The following is a 21,636-nucleotide window of genomic DNA, read 5'->3' as shown; positions in this document are numbered from 1 at the left end:
TCCAGAACAAAAACAATGTGCTATAAAAAAAAAAAGGAGAATGCTTGGCTGTGTCATACTCTATAAATATTTCTGAGCCACCATAAAAAAAAAGGAAAAGAAAAATAGTTCCGATGTTGTAACGATTACACACTTCAGACTCTTAAAAAACAAGCTGGGTGTTTAACCTGAGCTCTCAGCTATAAAAATAGCTCTGTTAATCTTGGTGTAATTCTGTGTTTTATTTCAAGATAAAATACATTCCTGCAGAGTCAGATCTTCTTGCCACTTGTGGGTCTTTCAAACACTCAGGAGGACCACGGGGAAAAAAAATGAGGTAACTTTCCATTGTAGCTGCTGGGTCAATGTCTTCAGTCCTCACAATTACCTCTGTGTTGGAACCAACTTCTTCCTCTGCAGAAAATGGAAAAGATTTTTATTAAAAAGCAGGAACATTTCCTCTGAAATATCTGAAGCAACCACTCTTATGTGAATTTGCTACACAAATTTTCACACTGCAAACAGAGTAAGAACATGGAGTGAAATATAAAAAGGAAAAGGTAAACAAGGTACTTCACAGAAAGGCAACAGTCTCAGGGCCACCACTGGGATGTTGGGAAATAAAAAACCTTTCCAGTTGGCTTTCAGGGAAGGAGTGATCTTTGTGCCCCAGGCCAGCCACTGAGTCACCATTTATGAGCACTGGCACATGCTGCTGTGTCCAAAACTGAAAATAGCCTTTTCCTCCTGAGTTCTTCACTCTCCCCCACCCAACCTCTCTCTAGAGGCAAAACAACTGACTGATGAGAATGGCTAAATCATTGGCAGCTAGGGAGGAAATTGCCCTAATGTTTGTCAGTGCACCTGCCCTCAAATGAGTTTCAAAGCAATTTAAAACCAAACAAACACAACCAAAATCAATTCAATCACTTCGGTATATGAAACTGCACAAATGTTTGGTTATTTCTGGACCTGCTCTGCTTCAGGTCTAACTGATCACAGTAATTCAGTGCCTTTTAAAACAGAAAGAAAATGAGAATTATGCATTAGCCAGTGACTTGGAGAGCCACTCATGCTTGTCGTGGATCTACACTGGATTGTGGTGTGTTTGTTCCACCAGCTCTTTCTCACTTGAGGCAAATGTGATTATTTCTGTAGGCTCAGCGTGCTCTCCCCACTCTGCTGCCTCAGCATGGGGCTCAGCACTTTTGGGGATTTGCTCCTGAAGCTTTGTAACATCAGTGGTTTCAGGATGCAAGTCACAGTGCTGGCTGCAACCTATGAAACCCCTGGCTGCTTTTACCTCAGGGCTCTTTTCAGGAACAGAAGAGCTCTCTGTGTGCACAGGAGGTTTGGCATTGCAGCTACTCAGCACCCATCTCCCAGGTGCCCCATCAGCTGCTCTCCTCAGACCCCACAGCTCTCAGAGCAGTCTCAGCGTCTCCAGGCTTAATGCAGAGCCAGCAGAACACAAACCAGCCTGACTCCCCTCTCCAGGGCACAACAGCTCAGGGACTGCAGCTGGAATATCCCAGAGCACCAGCTCCCCAGGGGATGGAGGCTGATCCACAACTGGTGTCACACAGTGTCAGCCCCAGCTGGCTGTGGGGTAAGCTCCCTTTGCAGGAACCAGCTTGGGTTGTGTCAGCACTGGAAGATTTATTTTCTTTTTTTTTTTTTTTTTTTTTTTTTTTTTTTTTTTTGCCAGTTTCTCTCCTCATTGTTGCTGGTTCTTATTCAGTTTCATGTGGTGTTCAGGATTTTAACCATATCTGGTTACTCTTTTGTCCTCAGAACCAGACAAGGTGGTGCCTACTGCAAGCATCCAATCCACAATAGAACAAATAATCAGAGAGTGAGAAATTTCCTGATTCAAAAAGAAAAAAACAATCTGCTGTGGGCAAGGCTGCTTTGGATATTCTGAAACAGCTCTATTCAATACATTCTACTTTTGGGGCTCTGAGCCCAGGAACAGTATCCTAAAACAGCCCTTGGCCTTGGCACTGGAAAAAACTTCCCAATCTCTCATTCAACAATGTTCACATCCTTGATCCTGTTATCTGTAACACACAGAAGGGTTTTAACTACAATAAGGAGGGTGCAGGTACTGGGGAATGAAGCTGTGAGATCTGACTGCCCCAAGGATGAGGAACACGCTTCAGAAAAGTTTAATTATTTGGCTAAAGGAACTACTTGACTGAATATCTGTTTGCTGTTACAGTACTCACAAGAGTTTTATTGGAAATGCACTTAGAATCCTGTGCTAGGCCCATCTCAAAAATCCATAAAGGGTATTAATATTGCAGATGCATTTATAAAGAGGGAAGCAAACAAAAAAAGATCAAGCTGAAAACACTTCCATGCTCAGGGAACATCACAGAGAAAAAAAAGGAAGCTTTGCATCTCTTTCTTCTGCAGCAGGTAACTGGCTTCTGTGAAGAGTTCTGTTGTTTCTATTGTAATGTAAAAACTCTACATGGAAATCAAAGGACTCAGAGAATAAATTTTCCAGAGCTGCCAGGTTCAAGCTGCTGAGCAGCAGGGGTACAGTTCTTAATTCCCCCTTCTCCTCTCTGTCCCAGCAGGGCACAGAATCCAACATGTACCACTTCCCCCTGATTCAATTCCAAAGGCTGTATCTCATATTTATTCTGTTCTAAAGCTCAGTTTAGACCAGCCCCAGGTAAGCCTGGTTTGAGGCACAGGTGAGCTGGCCTGCATACATTAACTCAAACACGCTTGACGAGTTTTTGCCCAGAACTGCTCTGAAAGGAGATCAAAGTTGCACAGATGTGGCTCAGGATCTGCTCCCGCCACTACACACGAGTTTGCTTCATTTTCTATCCACTAAAGCTGAAGGAGAAGCCAATTTCCAAGCTCAAAAATGCAGCATCAGATCCTAAAGCAGAGTCATGGGCAGACAGAGGAGCTGAGCTGTGACGTGCCAAGCAGTGAGCAGGAGCCAGACAGCTGATGGGGCTGGGCAAGAGCCACAAGCAAGCACTGTGTGCAGGGAGCTTTTCAGGAATCCTCCTACTCAGGAGTCTTTGCAAAAGACTAAACTGCTGCTGTCTTTGCCACTGAATGAAATCCTGCAGAGGAACTTCTGAACAAAATATCCTTTCAGTTTCTGCAAACGCTGGCACACAACCTTTACAGTCAGGCCCAGCACAGCAAAGGGTTTATGGTTCTGAATGTTATAAAAATGGCTTTGTCTGCTCCTTACAGCAACGTTGTTCTGGCCAGGTTCATCTAAGGCTAAAAGGAGTGCAACTTTTTAGAGGGAGGTGAAATGTGTGAGGATGAAGGTGAGGGTTCAGCACTGCCCTGAAACCAGGAGCCTAAATCCTCCCTTTGGGATATACACCAGCACAAGTGTGCTCATTGCTAGGGACAAAAGGTACAATGTCCTTGTCAAACAAGGTAGAAATTCTTATGGATATTTACCCACCAAACAAGTGACCCTTTCTCTGATTACTTCTGCTGCCCAAATACTCAACAGGAACTTTATCAGCACTTGTGCTCATAAAATAAACTGCTATGACAGCTACATACAGGTTCTTTTCTTTGACCACTGAATATATTCTCTGACCTTGCAATGAAGGAGCTAAAACTACCAACCCACAAGAACTCTGCCTTTATTGAAGCTGAGCTTCTGGTTTAAATCCACACCCAAAGTATCCTATATATTCCCTATAGTGCCCTCCTTTCCATGAATATTATAATAAACCAGGTCTGACTGTGAGTCTCTGTGACAGCAGAGCAGTGAGTGTGTGCTGAGCCTGAGAAATCACCTAATTTGCTTCAGGTCAGAAAGAACCAGTGTTCACTTTTTTCTAGACCTCCTACAGCTTGCCCCAAAATGACTTCTGCCTTCCATCTGTTCAAACAAATGCAGGAGTCAAATCCTGTCATGACCTTGAGCAGCCAAACAGAATCCTATAAAAAATTCAAGCACTAAGGCATGCAGGAAGCGTCTCTTCGTAACCAATATCCTCCTCATGCTTTGCTAATGCAGTGCAAGCCAAGCATAAGGGAAAGGACGTTCCCAAACAGCATCCCTGGGACCTCACCCTCATCCTGGGAGAGCAATCTGTACCTTATTCTTGTTGCTGGTGTTGGGAATGCTTGTGTGGAGAAGGCTGAGCTCCAGGTCAGTCAGCATCTGTCGGGACTGGGCCAACGAGCGCTCCAGCTTCCAGAACAGGGAACTGGTGTCCTGCAGGACACAGACAGGGAGACCAAGTTAGGGAAGGATCTTGTTTTTGGAGTATTTCACACAATTATAATGCACCAAGAATCAGCATTTTGATTTTGAAATGTTTCTGTTCAATATACTGCAAAGTAACAGACTGTGTCTAACTGCTGGTGTTTCTGATAAACACAGAGCTCTCTCCTAGTGCCATCTGAAACAGATTTCCACGTGCAGGTATATGGAGCACTCACAAGAGAGGTACTTCAGGGATAAAGGGGACAATAAAGACATGAGAAACAGGGAAAACCAAGCAGAACAGGAAAGAAACAATGCTCAAGAGCTTCTGATAACTGCATCCATGTCCACCCAGATATTTAGTGGAATTACCAATTAGCCAGCGTCCATTTTCCTCAAGCTTTTCATTCCAAAACCTTATTAATTTTTTAAAAATTCATTTATACTTATGCTGTCCAAGACATATTGAGGCAACAAGGAGCTATTTAAAAAAAAAATATGTTATCACCTTTGCCATAAGCCTGCTGTCTCATCATTTGAGTCCCCAGTTCTTCCATGCCTGGAGACATTTGCATTCCTAGCATCAGTCATAATTCCCCATAATTCCCCTCAAAATCAATCAAGGACATTGTGCAATAAGATACTGACTGTGTTCATGCAGTATCTCTTTGTTGGTTTGGTCACTGCCAGGTCATTGATGTCCAGAGGGGAATCTTCATCAGATAATTTCCCAGAACTCTGAGTCTTGTTGCTCTTCTCAGTGGATGCCAAGAGAGGAGAAGCCAAGCGGAGGGAATTCAGATCCACGTTTTCTTCACTGCTAAAAAAAAAAAATTAAGACATTGGCAGAAGCAGCATTGCCATCCTTTTTAAACTTTCAAGGGGAAATCATGGCACAACATAAATAACTGTGGGCCCTGAGCCAAGGAAACCAAGAAGCTTGGGAGATTACCCTGCTCCTCAGAGCATTCCCATGTTTAACAGCTTCCCTAGATCACCTTCACCCTCTGAGGATGAGGGTTTGACTTTCAACCAGTCTCAACCAGCTCCATGACCATGGGTTTGAGTGTATTTAACCTTGCAAAGAGCACACAAAAGGCAAAACTTTGCTCTTCCCAATTTCTGCTACTCACTCCCCTCTCACACCCAAATCCTTTTGGTTCTAATCAACCATTAGGCAAATTAATATTTGTAGGTGTAGCTTTCAAGGGAATTTCAGAGTTTCACAGTCATCATCTCATGTCAGAGATCACAGGAGAGCTTTCCCAAAGAGGCTTGGATTTATTTTGAAATACAGGAGCAAACCACATTAATCAACTTCTGAACACAACAGAAGCAGAGTGCTAGCCCTGCCTGGACTGGCAAACAATGAAAAAAGATGTGTATTTTAAAGCAAATATTCTCTTTGAATTGATGGCATTTCAGTAGATACTCTTTAGATACTTAATTTGGTGTAACAATGCATTCCATACCTGACAAGACTGTTAAAAATAGGTGCATTTTTAACTGACATTCAAGCTAGGAAAAAGCCCTCATGAGAGTTGTCAGCTCAGGAGTGTCTGCTGTGTCCCATTTCACTTCTCCCATAAACCACTGGGATAAAATAGGCTCTCTTTTAAGAGAGAAAAGCTCACGTCTGTGTTTCTGACAAGGAGAGGTTCTGTGGAGATGTGAGGGAACAAGCAGCCTGGAACAGGGATGTGAGAGATGAGATGAGCAGGGAAAACACACAGGCTGCAAGGAAGGGGACCCAGGTTTGATTTTGAGGCAGGGAAAAGGCTCAGGAATGGGTGGTTTAGTCCAGCCTGAGCAGAATCAACAAGTACCTGCTGATGCTCCATCTGTAAAATGAGAATTGAGATAAAAATCCAAAGGCAGCAAATGCTGGCCCAACATAAATGAAGTCACCAAGTCAGAGCACACGGAAATGATTCCTGCACTCTGGGATTTCACAATCCCCTCTGCCACTGGGGAAGGCATTTGACTGTTAACAGCCTCCTTGTTGGCTGTTCCAGAACTCAGGAACTCATGGCAAAAATATTTGCTGGGATGACAGGGAGGTGCCAGCACCCTTCCCTAAACACAAACTACATCATCAGCACTCTGAAAGCAGCAATGGAAAACTGGAGGATCCAGATCCAAGTCCCAGGAGGAATGTTGTGCTGGTCTGTGCCATTAATCCCTTCACAGGAGCAACGCTCCTGCCTTCCTCCCATGTAGGGGTGAGGATTTATTGCCTGCCAAATCCGAGTCAGCAGAGAGCAGACAGTCAGGGATTTGCACTGAGCCAATCCATCTCCAATTAGCAGGGCCCCAGGACCAAATGTGGGCATCAAGAAAACTGGAGAGCTCAGCAGCAAATCCCAAATGGGTAGCACAGCTCCCCCCTAACTGGAGGACATCTTCCAGCTGCACTGCCCTGCTTGAATTTGTTCCTTTCCCCTTAAAATTCACTCAAGGACAAGACAAATAGGGCAAGACAAAAAGTGAAAGCAGCTTCCATGATGCAGCCTCAAAAGGGGTTTGGAGGGATGGCAGTGTGTCATTGGTGCTTCTGGGGGAGCTGATAAGGAAGGTCAGGGTAGACAGAAGGGGAGTGGAGCCTTTCCAATGATCTACAGGCAATGGAAACTAGAGAGAGCCCACACAGAGAGGGAAGCTCAGCTAAGGCACATGGGAATGTGCCAGGCCAGCATTCTTTTTCAGTGGCTGCCCATTCACCTTGTTTCTGAACAGGTCTGTCTCACTGCAGCAACAATTCCTACAATATTTCTGTTTCAAAAGCCACACAGAATGAAAGCATCCATACATCAGATCTTTCCATTCCATAGCATTAATCTGTTTGGATGCTGGGCAGGCTTGCTGGCAAACACTGTGAGCAGGTTTAAACAGCTGTTCATTTACTGTGCTTGTCAAACCACCAGCTGGAAGGCTCCTCTCCTCTGGCTAGAAAACAGCTATGAAATCGCTGTGAAACTTCAGAAATCCTTCTAAAATAGAGCTGGGTAAATCAATTTTTTGAACAGGAATAGGGGAACCAACAGAACAAATCCACAGCAAGTCCCAGCTCTGAATGCCTTTGCTTATGCAGGCACAAAGCCACTTCTGTAAATGCAGAGCAGGTTTTTATCTCGGAGACATTCCAACATCACTGAGGCACCTGGGTCTTCTTCTGACACTTCTGAGCATTAGAAACCTCATCCTGCTCGTGCCCAACCACATGTCCTTCTCCTCCCACAGCACAAACAGGAGGATAGAGTCCCACGAGCTGCAGAGTGGACAGATTGCTGTCCTTTAAATCTTGCCATCTCATTTCTTGCCCTGACAGGGGCAGCAGCCCGTGCTCAGAGCTGTGTCCTACATTCCTGCCCAGCCAAGATGTGATTTTTCTCAATAGAAGTAACACAGTCACTAAAGCATCACACAAAACCTGCATCTGTTTCTTGCCTCACAGAAACATCACTGTACATGTCCAGCTCTGGTCAGAACATATTTTACCCATCAGAGTTATGAGCAACACCTGAGATCTCAAAAAATCTTAAAGATTTTCTCAATTAGTTTATTTGGCTAAAAGTTATTATGGTATTGCAGATTCTCCTGCCCACACAGCTCTTGGGGATAAGAGAGGAGAAAAAATAAATGCATAAAAATAGAATCATGATACTTTAAGAGCTATTTTTATTTTAAATTTGTTACTTTTCAGGTTGAAAAACTAAATTTAAAACAGCAGTTACTCTAAACATAGCTTGAGCTAATACTGAGAGCTTATACACCTAAGTTTCTATATAGTCTAGCTTATTCTTATTTCTTAAAGGCAACAAACTCATAACCTTTTTGAGCAGGTACATTTCATCTCTTGTGCAGTCTCCAAACAGCTGTAATCTCTTCCAAGGCTTGTATTTCCATCTCTCTTTTTGGGCTTGAAAATCTCCAGCCATTCCAGATCTGAGAGTGGCTTCCACTGTTTGTCTTTAATTACAATGAAGTTATTAATACTGGAATCAGAGTCAGACTTGCAAGTGGCAGGAGTCTCTGTGCTTTTTTGGCCAGACTCAGTGTCAGATCTCTCTTCCCAGGTTTTGTTTCCATTATCAGTTCTGTCAGACGTGGTGCTGCTCTGGATTAAAGTGCTTTGCAAATCTACACGAGATTTGATTTTAAGCCAACGATCATATGAAGGCACAGACACCTCAAAGGTTTTTTGGTCTCTGCTTTTCACTTCATTCTCTCCAATTTCCCTGTTTCTCAATGGCCTTGTGTTGTTTACCTCATGAAATTTTTCACTGTCTAGCTCATCAAAGCTTGATGTAACATCCTGCTTTTCTCCTTCTTCCACAGGCAGGGCCAAGCCTTTCACAGCTTTTTGACACTGGTTTAACAACGCTGAGGCAGTTTCCTCCAAGTCTGAAGCATTCAGTAACTGTCTATTATCTACTTCACACATCTCAGGGGTGGCTTTTACCCTACTTGCTGGAACTGGTGTAGTTCCACACTCCTCGCACATCCCGTGGCTGCCCTCAGTCCTACCCTTGTCTGTCTTGCTGCTGGGGCTTTCAGAGGCAGAGAATGTGGCCCCTGAGCTACAACGGCATGACAAAAACAAGTCAGAAACACTGCAGGTAAAGAGCATCCCCAAGTGCACTCCTAAAGCTCTACAGAACACAGGCTCTGCCACGGTTCTGCAGCAGCTCACACACCACCAGGCAGCTGTACCCTGCCAAAACCCCACAGAAAATCTGCCCAGATTTGGCTGTTACTTTTCAAAACCAGTCTGAGAGTTCCCTCATGTTTTTAATCACAGTATGGTGATTCTGTCTGAGCCTCCGGGGTGTGCACCGATTCTCTAAGTTTACTTCCTAAAATAAACTTTGCTTTTTAAATAAAAGCAGTAGGGAGCCAGGTTAACACCCCTACCACCAGACTAGTTCACTTCCTAAAAAAAATCATGAGCTGTCTGGCCTGCTACAACACTTGCTCTGTGACTGATGCTCATGGTCTCTCTGACCAAATAAAACACAAGGTACTTGACAGCTTCACTGCATGTTTGTGGTCGAGTCCAGCAAAGCCATCCTGACCCAGCACACACCCCTGTTAGGACGTTAGCTGGGGCTGAACAGTGAAGTCTCTCTTTGAGGACAAACTATTTAAGAAATAAAACATTTTAAAATGTCTTTACCTCTTTCCACTTGATGCATTTTCATGTTTTTGCCTGGATTCTTGAGAGCTATCAAAGTTGACGTGGAGGAAGTGCAAGTCCCGCTGCTGTTTTACACAGACCTGTCAGAGGCAGTGAGGGGCACTGGTGAATGTCTGGGTGCAGGAACATCATCACCAGGTAGTACCAAAAGCATCCTCAAAATGTTTTTATAAACCAATGCCTGTAGTCAAATTATTGACAAAGACTTCCAAATCTAAGAGACCATCTCTGCATATATTTAGGAAAATAATGTTTTGCAGCAATAAACAGGATTTCTATTAGAAGATTAGAATATTCTTCTAAGATGGAAGCACACTGAACAATAAATAAAATATCATTACCGTTACCTGATATTTAATACATGTTGTTATTATGTTGTTCACAGCTACAGAATTATAGGACATGGATGATGATCATGGGATTTGGCTTGGACTGCAGGGGATTTTTGTGAAGCTAATGGAGAAGGTAACTACCCATCAATTATTTGCAATTAAAAAATGGAACATGCTTTGAGAACCTCAGCTGAGAGCAGGTGAACACACAGGGTTTAGGTCGTGAAAAACAGATCTGCCAGGACACCGTGTCCCTTACTCAGCTGAGTTCACCTTGGGCAGGTGTGTGATCCCAATCCTGCTCCCTTCACGTCACTTCCCAAGCCTGGAAGCAGTGTGGGCTTTTCAGCTTAACCCCAAATGAAATAAATCAACATTCTACAGGGATCCCAGCAAGGCACAAACAGATCTTTGTTCCTTAATCAATACTGTCTAGATCTAACTTTTTTACACCGTTCCACACAGGTCTGGTGTTCCTGTAAATGCTCCTCTGGCCTCGGGGCGGGAGCACAACCGGGGCTGTACCTGTCGCAAACTGGACAATTCTCTTTCAATCCGCACTTGCTTCGACTTGGCAAACTGAAAAAGTTGATCCTTCCTCTGGGCTTCTTCCACTGTTTCAAAAGATAATAATTGGTTTTATTACTTCAGGTGAACAGACACAAAGTAAGTGCATTGCTAATGCTGTGTCTGTAGCAGTAGGAGGTGGTACTGAAACAAAACAAGAGCATTTTCTTAAGATCAGTGGGACCTGTTTCTCCTCCAGATAAAAAGAGCACAAAACACACAAGAAAACAAAATTTCAAGTATTTTCCTTGGATTTTTCCTCAGCACCTGGCTTCATGTTACTAGCAGCAACACTGTGCTTCACTGACTGATTTATTTAATGTTTTCAGAAAGGAAAAGAGAAAAGGGAAAGGGAAAAAGAGAAAAAAAAAAGAGGAAAGCATAAAGGAAATTCAGCTAATTGATTTTAATTCATGCAGGTAGAGAGAAGTGCAGCATAACAATTCCCAATTTTATTGGTTTTAAAATAATGAGACATGGCATCAATATCTGATAAAGGTCAAACAGCAGATTAAACATGATAGGCAAGGAAATTATCTGACAGCAGAGGACACCTTTGGCCACCTTAATCTTTCAAGGTCTCTGTGGTTGTCTCCAAGAATGTTGCAGTGACCTTTCCTATCCACTGCAGCACCAGATGTTCTTCAACCCAAAACCAAAGGTATTATGGAGAGCAAGATGCAGTTTACCAAGGCCTGCATATTAAACCAGCCTAAACCAATCCCATCACCTAAAGAAAGCAACAGAGAAGAGAAAGTCTCAACATTTTCAGGAGAGTCCCCTGAGCCACTCACTCCTCCCTGTGTAATCACTTTGGTGAACTTTGTGCTTCCACAAGATTTTATAAAGTGTCCCTGCAGAAGCCCCAGATATTGCTTCCACAGAAGAATGGCACACAAGGGATAGACTTTTATTAAACTGCAAGGAAGGCAGGTACCGAGCTGCCTCCTTCACAAATATCAGTGAACTGCTGCCCAGAGGTGTCTGAGCTGTTGAAAGCCAAGGCATGAAAGGCCAACTGCCCACCCTCACCTGCCAGGATCAGCTCACTCCTCAAGCAGCCATTTTCTTGTTTCAGGTGGCTGATTTCTTCCTGGTTTTTGCTGCTCTCTTTCATCTTCTCAGAGAGGATATCTACAAAACAAAATGTAGCATTTCTCAGATTGAAAAGGAATCATGCTGGCCCTACACTAAATTAGGTGCCCAGCAGAAACATTTACCTTTCATCTTATTTACTTGGCTCATGACATCGTTGAGTGTCACCTTGAGGTCCTGGTGCTCCCTGTTGCGAGTGAATTCATCCAACTTTGCTGTACGCAGGGCATTCTCCAGGGTTTTAAATTTAGATGTAACCTCACTAATCTGATCAGTTGTTTCAATTAAGGCCTTGTCCTGAAATAGGAAACACAATGAATTCTTACTTTTAATATCATGGATGGGTTTGAACAAAACCAGTACATTCTTCTGCAGTAAAGTGATCCACAACCTCCTTCTGAGGTTTTGAGGAAAAAAACCCACCAAATTAAATCTTAGAAACAAGCTTGTTTGTGAAAACAAACCAGTTTATTGCTGACCATTTTCCCCTTCTCACACAAGCCTAAGAATTAACCATGAGTGAGATCACCAGGGACAGAAGCCTTGTGGCACAGTCACCAACAGCTGCAGCTTGACCACATTTAGTGCCCACGAGCTGACAGATGTTACAGATGTTACCTTCATCTGAAGCATGGAGAGAAGCTCCTGTTCCCTGGCTTGCAGCTGGCCTGTTTTAGCAGACAGTTCCAAAACTGAGCAGTGGAGACTCTGATTTTTCTCCTAGTGAACAGAAATAAGTGTCAGCCATTACTTCAGTGATTCAAAGTTATTATTTTTTTCCCAGTAAATACGTCCACAACATTATTGAAATATAGTGAGTGGTAATGTGGGATCCTGAGCAAACTGGAGAAAAGTGGACTGGAGTAAAAATTGTTCCCCAACTTGTTTGTGATCAAGGGTCTTAATACCCTGCATGTCTCAGTTTTGGAATGTTACAGCTCATCACAGGCACCCTGTAAATGCATGGACTACAAAACCAGACCATCACTCAACCCCTACCTCCAGAGCCTGGCAGTGAACAGATGAATCTGTTACTTTTTGAGTGAGCTCTTTAAACTTCTGTTGTGTGCTTTCAAGTGTTATCTTACTGTCATTATGCTGGGATTCTAATAACTTTAACTTTTTGGTCAGTGATTTTATAACTGCATTTCTCTCGTTCAGCTCACCTGAAAAGGAAGGAGACAAAGTTATATGTGAGAAAAGAGCTCAGAGGCTGTCATGCAATTTCTTAAATCTCAGAAATAATTTAACCCAGTGTTTTAAAATCACACAATTCAAACCTGGATGCTTATGCTGCACACTCTGAAGGAGGATTCCCTGGCTACCCAGGTCAGATGGAGCATGGTGAGCTCTGTACTGAAACTGTTCAGAGCCACCAGGTGTTTTGTGTTTGTTCGGAGCTGTGCAGCAGAACCTCAGGGCACAGGGCTCTGTAACTCGCCAGCAGGCTGCACATTTTTCCTCTTCCCCCACATTTATTTAATCCGATTGTTTTTTAAAGAATTCACAGAAGCAATTCACACATTCAGACAAGAAAGAGTCTGATCATCACAGCCCCTTCAAGATCAGATCACTTCAGCACCAGTGTGGAAATTTAGATCTCAGAGGAACAATAACATTTAAGGCTGAAGGGTATGAAATGGTTCCTTATATGATGCAAAACTGTTATTGAGGGGTTGAAGCACCTGAACATATTTAATAGACCAAGATGTCATTCTTTATATCACAACACTTACTAGTTAATAAGCTGCATCGTTCTGCTAAAGTCAGTATTTTTTGGCGATCATCTTCCCAGGCCTGGATGTGTCTCTCGTGCACTTCCACCATGTCATTGAGCTCCTTGTCACGATCTTTCAGTTCTGCAATTAAAAGCTTGAGCTCCCGTCTCTGCCTCCTAATGATGCTGTTCTTGTGATCGGGGCTAAATGCCTACAAAAGGTGAGACATGGAATGCATTTCAACACAAGGAAGTGACAAATTCTCTCATAATAAACTCGAGGGGTTTATTTTTAGTTGAGCTATGTTTCTATTATAAATATAGAAGAAGTTCCAAGAAGTTCCTTATGCTCGTGGCACCACCTGTGGCCCTTGACTGAAGCCCTTTGCAGAACGAGGTGGTACCACCTGTGGTCCATGACTCAACCCAGCAGCAGCACAGTGAGCACCCTCCTACCGAAAATAGAGCCGATTGTTAACGGCACTTTCATCTTTTACCTGGGGCGAAGCAGAACGCTGTAGTGATGAACTCATAGGGGACTGGGGGCCAGAGCTCTGCCAGGCATTCGTGGAACCGGGAAGGCTTCAAGGATGTCACGTTCAGCATGGAGGCTCCCCCGCCGCACAGCCGCCTCACGGCCCTGAGGGAGCACAAGCGGCCTTGGAGCGGACGGGCCGGGGGCGCAGGCCTGAGGGGGGGCCCTGAGCTGCCACCCCCGGGGAGCGACCCCCGCTCCCGGGCAGGGCTCCCCCGCTGTCCCGCCCGCCTGGGGCGGCCCTTCCTAAGCCCACGGGCTTCCCCTGCCCTCCGGCCCCGCTCATTACCCCCGGTTAGCCCCGGTTACCCCCGGCCGCCCCCGACCCACCGGCACCGCCCGGCCCCGCCCGCCGTTGGAAGAAGCTCCGCCCCCCGCAGCGAAGGGGCCGCGGGTTCGAGTCCGGTGCTGCCCGTTCAATCCTTCAGCCGCGGGTTCGAATCCCGCGGCCGCCTCCTGACTCCGGGGCTCGAGCTGCTAGAAAAATGTGATAATTAATGACGTTGTTAATACGGGGTGAGTAAGAACCAGACCGGAATGTTAAGGGTTGGAAGCAACTTCCCTGTCCAGCGTTAAATGGGAGGACTGTAGAGATGCAGGCAGCTCTTGAGAGCCACTATTTCCAACAAGAAGGATGGAGTTCTCTCTCCAGACACACCCATGGTTTATAAATAGAAACCACTGAAAAAAGCAACCTTACAGAAGAGAACAGAGCGTCTGACACATCACCCCCTCCTTGGCTTTCAGCTCACCGAGGCTCTGCAGTGACAGGAACAGGTCACTTCCAGGACCCTGCCACCAGGGAGCATTTATTGTTATTAAATGGAACAGTGAAACAAAAAGCACCAAATCGATGCTCGAGGCTGTTTGTGGGAGTACAGACAGCACAGCTGGCACCCCCCCCACCCTGCTACCATGGCCTGTGGAATAGTGCTCACTATTAATTTGTGTTCATTACTACCATTCTTGAATGAGCAGCAGGTTAAAAGCATGAAGCTGTTACAACTGCCTCACCAAGAAGCCCAGCAGGGTTAGGAGATCTTTGGAATTATGAAAATAGGATAAATTTCTAATTCATATTCACAGATTTCTCAGAGTTTCCACTTAATAAAATAACTCAGTTGGCAGGGATGTAGAATAACCTCTTCAGGATTCAGTGTTCTTTCATTGCTCACCAACCTTTAGAATGTTTGTTCCATTCTGATTTCTAAAATTCTCTCCAGGTAAATGAGAAGTAAAAGTGTCTACATCAGCCACGTGCCTTATTCAGTTGAGCTCAGCAGAAAGGACAGCAGATGAAAAACAAACTTTTAATGCCTTAAATTCTTATTTTCCCATAAGATAGGTAGAGGAAAGCAGATGTAAAAAACCTCAGAAACTATTCAGTGAGGAACAGTAATTTTATTTAAATCTACTTCATGCTTAAGCATGGTAGAACCCAAATTTAACTTTGGCAAATATCACAAAAAAAACCCCAAAACAAAAAAGAAAACCAAGCAGCCTATACAGAACAGTGAGAATGCCAAGGACATGGGTTCTCCACAGTTTCACTGCAGAGCAAATGGATTTAGAAGCCTCACTTTTGCTATATCATTTATAACCATATAATTAAATAAAGGTAGTCCTCCATTATCACTTCTTGACTTCTCCAAGATCTTCAATGCTGTCATCATCCACCTAGGGAGAAAAAGCCACAACACAGCAAATTAATTTTTTTTTTTATATGCCTCCTTCAATGTATACCCTGTAAATGTAGTGAAGTGTGGGAGAAGTGAAGAGCCCCATTCCAGATCCCCTGCTGTAAATCCTGGGAGAGTGACACGTGCTTACAGGACACAGCTGAGCCTGCAGGGCTGGGAATAAGGACAGCCCTATGGACTTAAACCATAGAGAATTCCACTTGGGAAATGCCAGGACAAGGGAGAGTCAGAGAAAGCCCTTGCAATTACAGCTCTCAGCTTTAAATTTCAGTCCAACCCACACTGGCTGATCTCTTCTGAAGCACAAATGTGTGGGGCTTGGGGCTTTTTTGTTTGTTTAAATTTTGCAATATTTTACGAGGTGTTGAAAAATAGGATGGCAATGTAAGAATACTTAGACACTCACTGTTAAGAAATGGTGACAAAGAAGGCACAGATATTTGACAGCTGCATTTATTCTGACATGCCTCCCTCACTGTAGGGTGGGAATGCAACAACTGCTCTTTTATTTTTGTGCACCAATCTGTGCTGCCAAAGATAAATCCTTTCTCCAAAATCATTGGTAAATCACAGGCTAATGTGGAAAAGTGTTTGTCTTCCTGAGAAAAAGAAAGGTTTATTACCTCAGGCCACTTCTCCTGGATTACATCAATAATGTCATCTGTGAAGTCCCCCTGAATGATGATTTCATCTTCTCCTGTTACTGAGGCACCGCAGGAAAATTTCTGAGCAAAAAACCTTTGTGCTTCCTTAAGATCAATTTCTGCCCGGGGAAAAATGAACAATTTAAGTACAGTTGTTGTCATAAAAATATTTTCTCAAGATTAAAGCCAAAATCTTGTTTTAACTTGAAAAAGTAGTGGCACTTTACAGTTGAAGCTTTGCTAGAGTTTCCACTGAAAGCCAAGTCTGCTGTTTACACCCAAAACATCTGACTACTGATCTACAAATGCTTCAAGGTAGAAATTGCTGAATGTCCTCTACATGTTCTGTTGAGGTGAGTCTGCACCCTGTTTCAAAAAAACCTGTAACCCTCTTTGTCTTTATTAAGGCAATAAAAACCTTAATAATTTACCCCTGTGGGAAGTCAGTGTCCTTTTAGCCTTGGAACTGCTAAAAGCACCTTGGGACTTCCATCTCACAGCTGGAAGCAGATTCCCCAGTGGAAGACAACCAGAAGAAATATCATGAGGGTAAAGGCAGGCACATCCAATACCAGGAGAAGCCAAACTCACCAAATGTGGCAAGGCCACACACTCTTGTGACGTATTTTTTCTTTGCTCTGGGAATTTTAGCTATCGTAACTTTCTGTGGTACAGTCTTCTTCTTCTGTTTTATCTGACCTCTTCCACCTTTAAAACAGAGCAGAAGGTTACATGATTAATTAAGGTTACATGATTAATTAATTAAAGGTTACATGATTAATTATGTCATAGTTCATCAAAGAAAAAAACATACAAGGTCAGATTTTGCCCCTATAAACAAAGAAACTGTTAACTCCCCAACACTATTGGTAAACAAAAATGTATTTTGCACATTGTCTGAGATTTATTATTATTTAAGAAAGATCCCACATCATCTAAGTCCAGTACTATGAGAAATAACAATATATACATGTCAAATGTGCATTCAAGCACAGGTTGCACAGCAGACCCCCACTACAATCAGCAAAAAAAGGGCTTTTCCCCACACTTTACCAATTACTGTGCTTGATCTAGACTTACATAATTCTAGAAATAAATTTTTCTTTGATATTTTCCACAACTATTTTAAGATTCTCATGGTTTGTGTCTGAGGCAAAGCAAGCTGCTCATGCCCATTTCCTGAGGCCACAAGGTCTTGCTTTGCCCAGGCTGCTGGGTTAAAGAGCAGATCAAGTTCTGGACACCTGTGCACGACCCCACAGTGAACCAGGCAGGGAAAAGTGAGCCAGCAGCCAACCCCACACTCTGAGAGCAGCCAGCCACAGCACCCCAAGCCCTCTCCATTTAACACCCACCACCTTCCCCCTGCCTGCTCCTAGGCCAGCCTGTGGGAACACTCCCCATTTCAGGCATTTCTGAGCCAGAGTAAAGCGTGCAAAATACACATTCCACTCATTAGGATTCTTCAGGCCAGATTAAGATCTCAGCTAACTTCGTGTACAGCCACCATGTTATTCCAGGGTAACCAAAGTTTCATGTTTCTGAGCCTTCTCAGCATGAAAACTTAAAGAATTTATGACAAGTAAACCAACCCCTGTGGCTGTTTCTGATTCTAACACACAGCACTTTCAATTCTGTTTTATTATAAACTGGTGGCTGATAATTTTTAGACAGTAAATTTCTGCCTTAAATTTCCTTCAGTGAGTTTCAACAGTGTCTCATGAAGTTTGTGCTTGTTTTCCCTCACACTCTTATGGTCACTCTTACACCATCCTACTTAACACCATGCTGTATGTTTTCATGAAACTTTAGCTTTTAGGAGAAAAATCACCAAATATTTTAAACACTATTATTTTAGAATCAAATACCAGACTTAAAACTAATCATACCACCCTTCACAACAAATTAATGTTGAAATAAAATGTCCTGAAATCTCTGGGAAAAGCATCCAAGTTACAGAACATGAATTACTGTTGTCACTAGACATTGCCTGCTGAGAAGGTAAATTAAACTGGTTACCAAGATACCAAAAATAAAACAAAAATATATGTGGCATAAAATATGAAACTACTGGGTATTAACCATAAATTCTGGAGCATTACACACAACTGCACAGGCAGATACATATTAACAGCTCCAGAACTCTGATTTATGGTAGAAAGCATGTTAATTAATTCAGCAGAAAGAGCTCCAACGATTGAAGATAAAAGTGTTTAAACTGTTCCACATAACTTTATATCTTCCAAAGTTTTGAGAATGTTTTTCATTAGTGCTGCTGGGAGGAGACACAGCTGCGAATGGACACACAGGTAACAGATTTAAAAGCAGGAAACCAAATCCTGTTCTGTGAATACAGAGAGGTGGAAGGAACAAAGGCAGAGCAGAGTCATGAGGCATTACCAGAGGGGAGCAGCCTTTGTTCCACTCTGCAAGCAGCCCATAAAGTGCTGCTCAACAGGGCTCAGCATTCTGGGAGAAATGCCAGCTGATTCCAGCTTGGGAGGAGCTGCTCCCCGAGTGTGACAGTGGTGACAGGAACAGTGGGGCACAGGATGCAGCTCACCTCTCCCTGCCTGTCCCTCCTGTCCAACATTTCCATTGGCACAGACCACAGGGAGGAAGATATTCCCTATATTGCAGAGCTGGCCACCAAAATGCAAGGAGTTTGTGCCCTGCTCCAGACCAGCAGGTGAGAAAGGGATGCCCCAAACTGCTTTGAAATCAGTACCACAATCAACTATTTAGACCTTGCCTCTCTTTTGCTTCTTCTTCTCCTCTTCTTCTCCTCCTCCCACATTTCCTTGGCCTTCTCCAACCCCAGCTTCCTGTTTAGGTGAATTTTCTAAAATGCAGCAGAAAGGAGTGAGGGGAAAAAAAGAACAAAATTAGTGATCAAACACCCACAGCCTTACAGGAACAGGAAGTAAGTAAAGTGATGTTCTGCTAAATCAGTAAACTATGCTGAAGTGCAGCAGCCTTTTGACTGATGCATGTTACATCTTCACTACAGTATTTGTGCAAATTAGACTCCAGAAAAGCCTCAGCTCCAAGCTAGTGACAATTTCAATAAAGGCTCTTGCACAGAGAGACAGAAATTAATGATAATGTTAATACTGAAATTCCAAATACAAACAAATAAGTTCCCCAATATTAATGGCCTTTCCTCCAGCCATCCACTGTAGAATGGAAAGACATAAAATCCAATAAACTAACTCTGATGGGAAACAAGTGCATGGATGTTTATGGCAGGAATCCTAAGAAAGCTCAAATATTATTAATTAAACTATAAATTGATTATTTAGTGTTTTCTGACATTATAAAACCTATTTCAGAGCATCCAAAGCATTACCTTTCACATGATACAGCAGGAAAAGGAAAGAGATAAGAACTGGACAGATATTTCCAAATATGTCCCAGGACACATACCAGTTAGAAAATAGAAAAGACTCTTACCTACTGTAAGTTTTGCAAACTCATCTGGAAAATTCTTTTCTAACCATTGTCTGCATTTAGTCACATCAGGCATGTATTCACAGTACTAGAGAAAAGCCATATGAATGTTGTTAGTGGAGGAATGACAAAATACATCAGAAATACACCAATACAGGGCATAATAGGATAGAAGGAAATTTGGACAAAAAATTACTCACCTCTGTTGGCAACGAACAGACTGGAGAAAGAAGGGAAAAAAAAGAACAGATTACAAAAGGCATTTTTTAATTCTTACTTACAGCCTTAGTAATTAAATTCCAAATGGTGTTTCAAAGTCAGGGATGGGTTCTTACATAACTTCTGGTTATAACCACACACTGACTCAAAAATTTCTTTATTGTTGCCACTCCACATTTTAATTCCTCTCTCATTAGACCTGTGCTTACATGCTCTGCATTAGGGTAAAACCATCACAGCAAGAGCTGCCAGTCACTGAGGGAAGGGGAGGAGAAGCCCAAGGTTGGGAAAAGCTACAGAACAAAACACCACTTCTACCTGAGGCAAAGGAGACACTGAACGAGGCACCAGGTGGTTTGGTCAGCTTTCCTTTCTCCAAGAGCTGCCAATGTCACAAAGAGGGGACAGCCAAACCAACTGTGCAGGGCTGTTTCCTACTGTATTCCAGCCTGAAGCAAAATGACATTCCTATCTAAAAACACACCTGTCAGGACAATCTGCCTCCCTTTACATTTCCCCCACATAACTACAAACAGAACGAGTAAAGAACGCTTCCAAACACAGTACAGTTTAATGTATTCCATTTCTTGCTGTCATACTAATGCTCAGAGCTTTTCTGTGCTAATGGCTTCCTGCAGGAAGGGATGTGTGCTCCCAGTCCTGTCCCAGTCCTGTCCCAGTCCTGTCCCAGCACTTGCCTCCACAGTAGAGCACCCGCAGGGGGTAATCGGCGTCGGACCTGGCTCCGCTCCTGCCGTCCCCTCTGCACTCAGGGACCACGGGCTCGGCCACATCCGTGGCCATGTCACCGAGCTGTGGGGCACAGGGGACACAATCAGCACCCAGGCTCTGGGTTTGAGTCAGTCACAGCCCTCCCAGCTCCAGAATCCCAGAGGAAAGAGGGGCAAGTGGCAAAAGAGAGGGAGAGATCAGGGAGAGGAAAATGGGAGTCAAAGATAATGAAAACATGGGGAGAGCTGCTACAAAGGACATCAAGCAGAATCAGAGTTCTAGCATGTAAGGGGAAAGAAGCCAAAGCACCACAAAATGAAGAAAAATCTTTCAGAAACCCACATGGAATTAGAGAACACACTGGGTTAAGGACAATTCAGTGAAGTATCATGTTAAATCAGTGGCACACAAACAGTGGGGGCACTGGGGGCAGGTACCTCTTGCATATTAGCAAAGGAAAGGGGTCATTTAAATCAGTGCCTGAAGAGCCACAATCTGATCCAAGAACACTGAGGAAAAAAAACCAAACCAGAGCATAAAAAAGGGAAGCAAACTCAAGCCACTAATGAATGGAATAGTGGTCTACACACACGTTTTCAAGCAAGGCACTTAGAAGACAGGAGTCAACAAGGAAAGAGTTTGGAACACACAGGAAATCCCCCAGGACGGTGGGAACAGACAGGACAGGACATGTGTGAGGGAGCTTGGGGTGTTGTACGAGCCGTGCTGAGCACCGAGGAACGCTGAGGGAAATTCCCGAGGCGGTGGGTTCAGGACAGAGGGACAGGGACAAACGGGCACGGTGAGGTGCTGGGCGTTCGTGAGACCCCACAGAGGCCCGGGGAGTGCCCGGTGCTCCGGGGGCAGACGTGAGGGCGGGTCGGGAAGGGTGCTGGGACACCGGACACGGTGGGGATCACGGACACGGTGGGATGGGGGAGCGGGGGTATCCGTGAGGGCAGAACTGAGGGGATGGGGGGGAGCCGGGAGGATGCGGTTCGGGTACCTGAGGAGGGGCGGGCTCGCAGGGCGGGGCGGTGCCGGGGCTGACGGTACGGAGGGCGCCGGGAGGATGCTCGGTACAAGCACCGGGGGGGATCCCTGCGAGGGGCGGCGGCGGCGGCGGCGCCGCGGCTCCGGAGGAGAGGGAGCGGGCGCGTGCGGCAGCCGTCCGGCGGGGGCTGAGCAGAGCGGGGCGGGGGGGGCCCGGGGGCGGTGTCGGTGTTACCGGAGGCCCCTCGGGCCGCGGCGGGTCCCGG

General features: G+C 44.3%; 2 protein-coding genes across 4 annotated transcripts; both read right to left on the bottom strand.

The window, feature by feature from the left end:
• Window positions 1–202: 202 nt before the first annotated feature.
• Window positions 203–13,986, bottom strand: CCDC62 (coiled-coil domain containing 62). 3 transcript variants are annotated; one of them, XM_066562267.1, is made up of 12 exons: window positions 13,963–13,986; window positions 13,595–13,737; window positions 13,117–13,309; window positions 12,380–12,546; window positions 11,999–12,100; window positions 11,506–11,677; window positions 11,318–11,419; window positions 10,244–10,332; window positions 9,366–9,466; window positions 4,838–5,009; window positions 4,079–4,198; window positions 203–393 (listed from the first exon to the last, which is right to left on the bottom strand). In XM_066562267.1, the coding sequence occupies exons 2-12, from the start codon at window positions 13,628–13,630 to the stop codon at window positions 364–366; spliced, it is 1,284 nt and encodes a 427-aa protein (XP_066418364.1). In that variant the 5' UTR covers window positions 13,631–13,737; window positions 13,963–13,986; the 3' UTR covers window positions 203–363. The 3 variants fall into 3 exon arrangements, with proteins under 3 accessions (XP_066418364.1, XP_066418365.1, XP_066418362.1); XM_066562268.1 differs by having other exon boundaries at window positions 4,838–5,006; XM_066562265.1 differs by lacking the exons at window positions 203–393; window positions 4,079–4,198; window positions 4,838–5,009 and adding an exon at window positions 7,935–8,769.
• A 1,027-nt stretch (window positions 13,987–15,013) lies between these two features.
• DENR (density regulated re-initiation and release factor) lies at window positions 15,014–21,587 on the bottom strand. Its single transcript, XM_066562208.1, has 8 exons — window positions 21,384–21,587; window positions 20,344–20,458; window positions 19,627–19,646; window positions 19,430–19,514; window positions 18,729–18,818; window positions 16,568–16,684; window positions 15,956–16,095; window positions 15,014–15,309 (listed from the first exon to the last, which is right to left on the bottom strand). The coding sequence occupies exons 2-8, from the start codon at window positions 20,447–20,449 to the stop codon at window positions 15,265–15,267; spliced, it is 603 nt and encodes a 200-aa protein (XP_066418305.1). The 5' UTR covers window positions 20,450–20,458; window positions 21,384–21,587; the 3' UTR covers window positions 15,014–15,264.
• Between the last annotated feature and the right edge of the window lie 49 nt (window positions 21,588–21,636).

This window comes from Molothrus aeneus, chromosome 18 (assembly GCF_037042795.1).
Source record: "Molothrus aeneus isolate 106 chromosome 18, BPBGC_Maene_1.0, whole genome shotgun sequence".
NCBI lineage: Eukaryota > Metazoa > Chordata > Aves > Passeriformes > Icteridae > Molothrus > Molothrus aeneus.
This window is presented reverse-complemented; position numbering and strand designations above follow the sequence as displayed.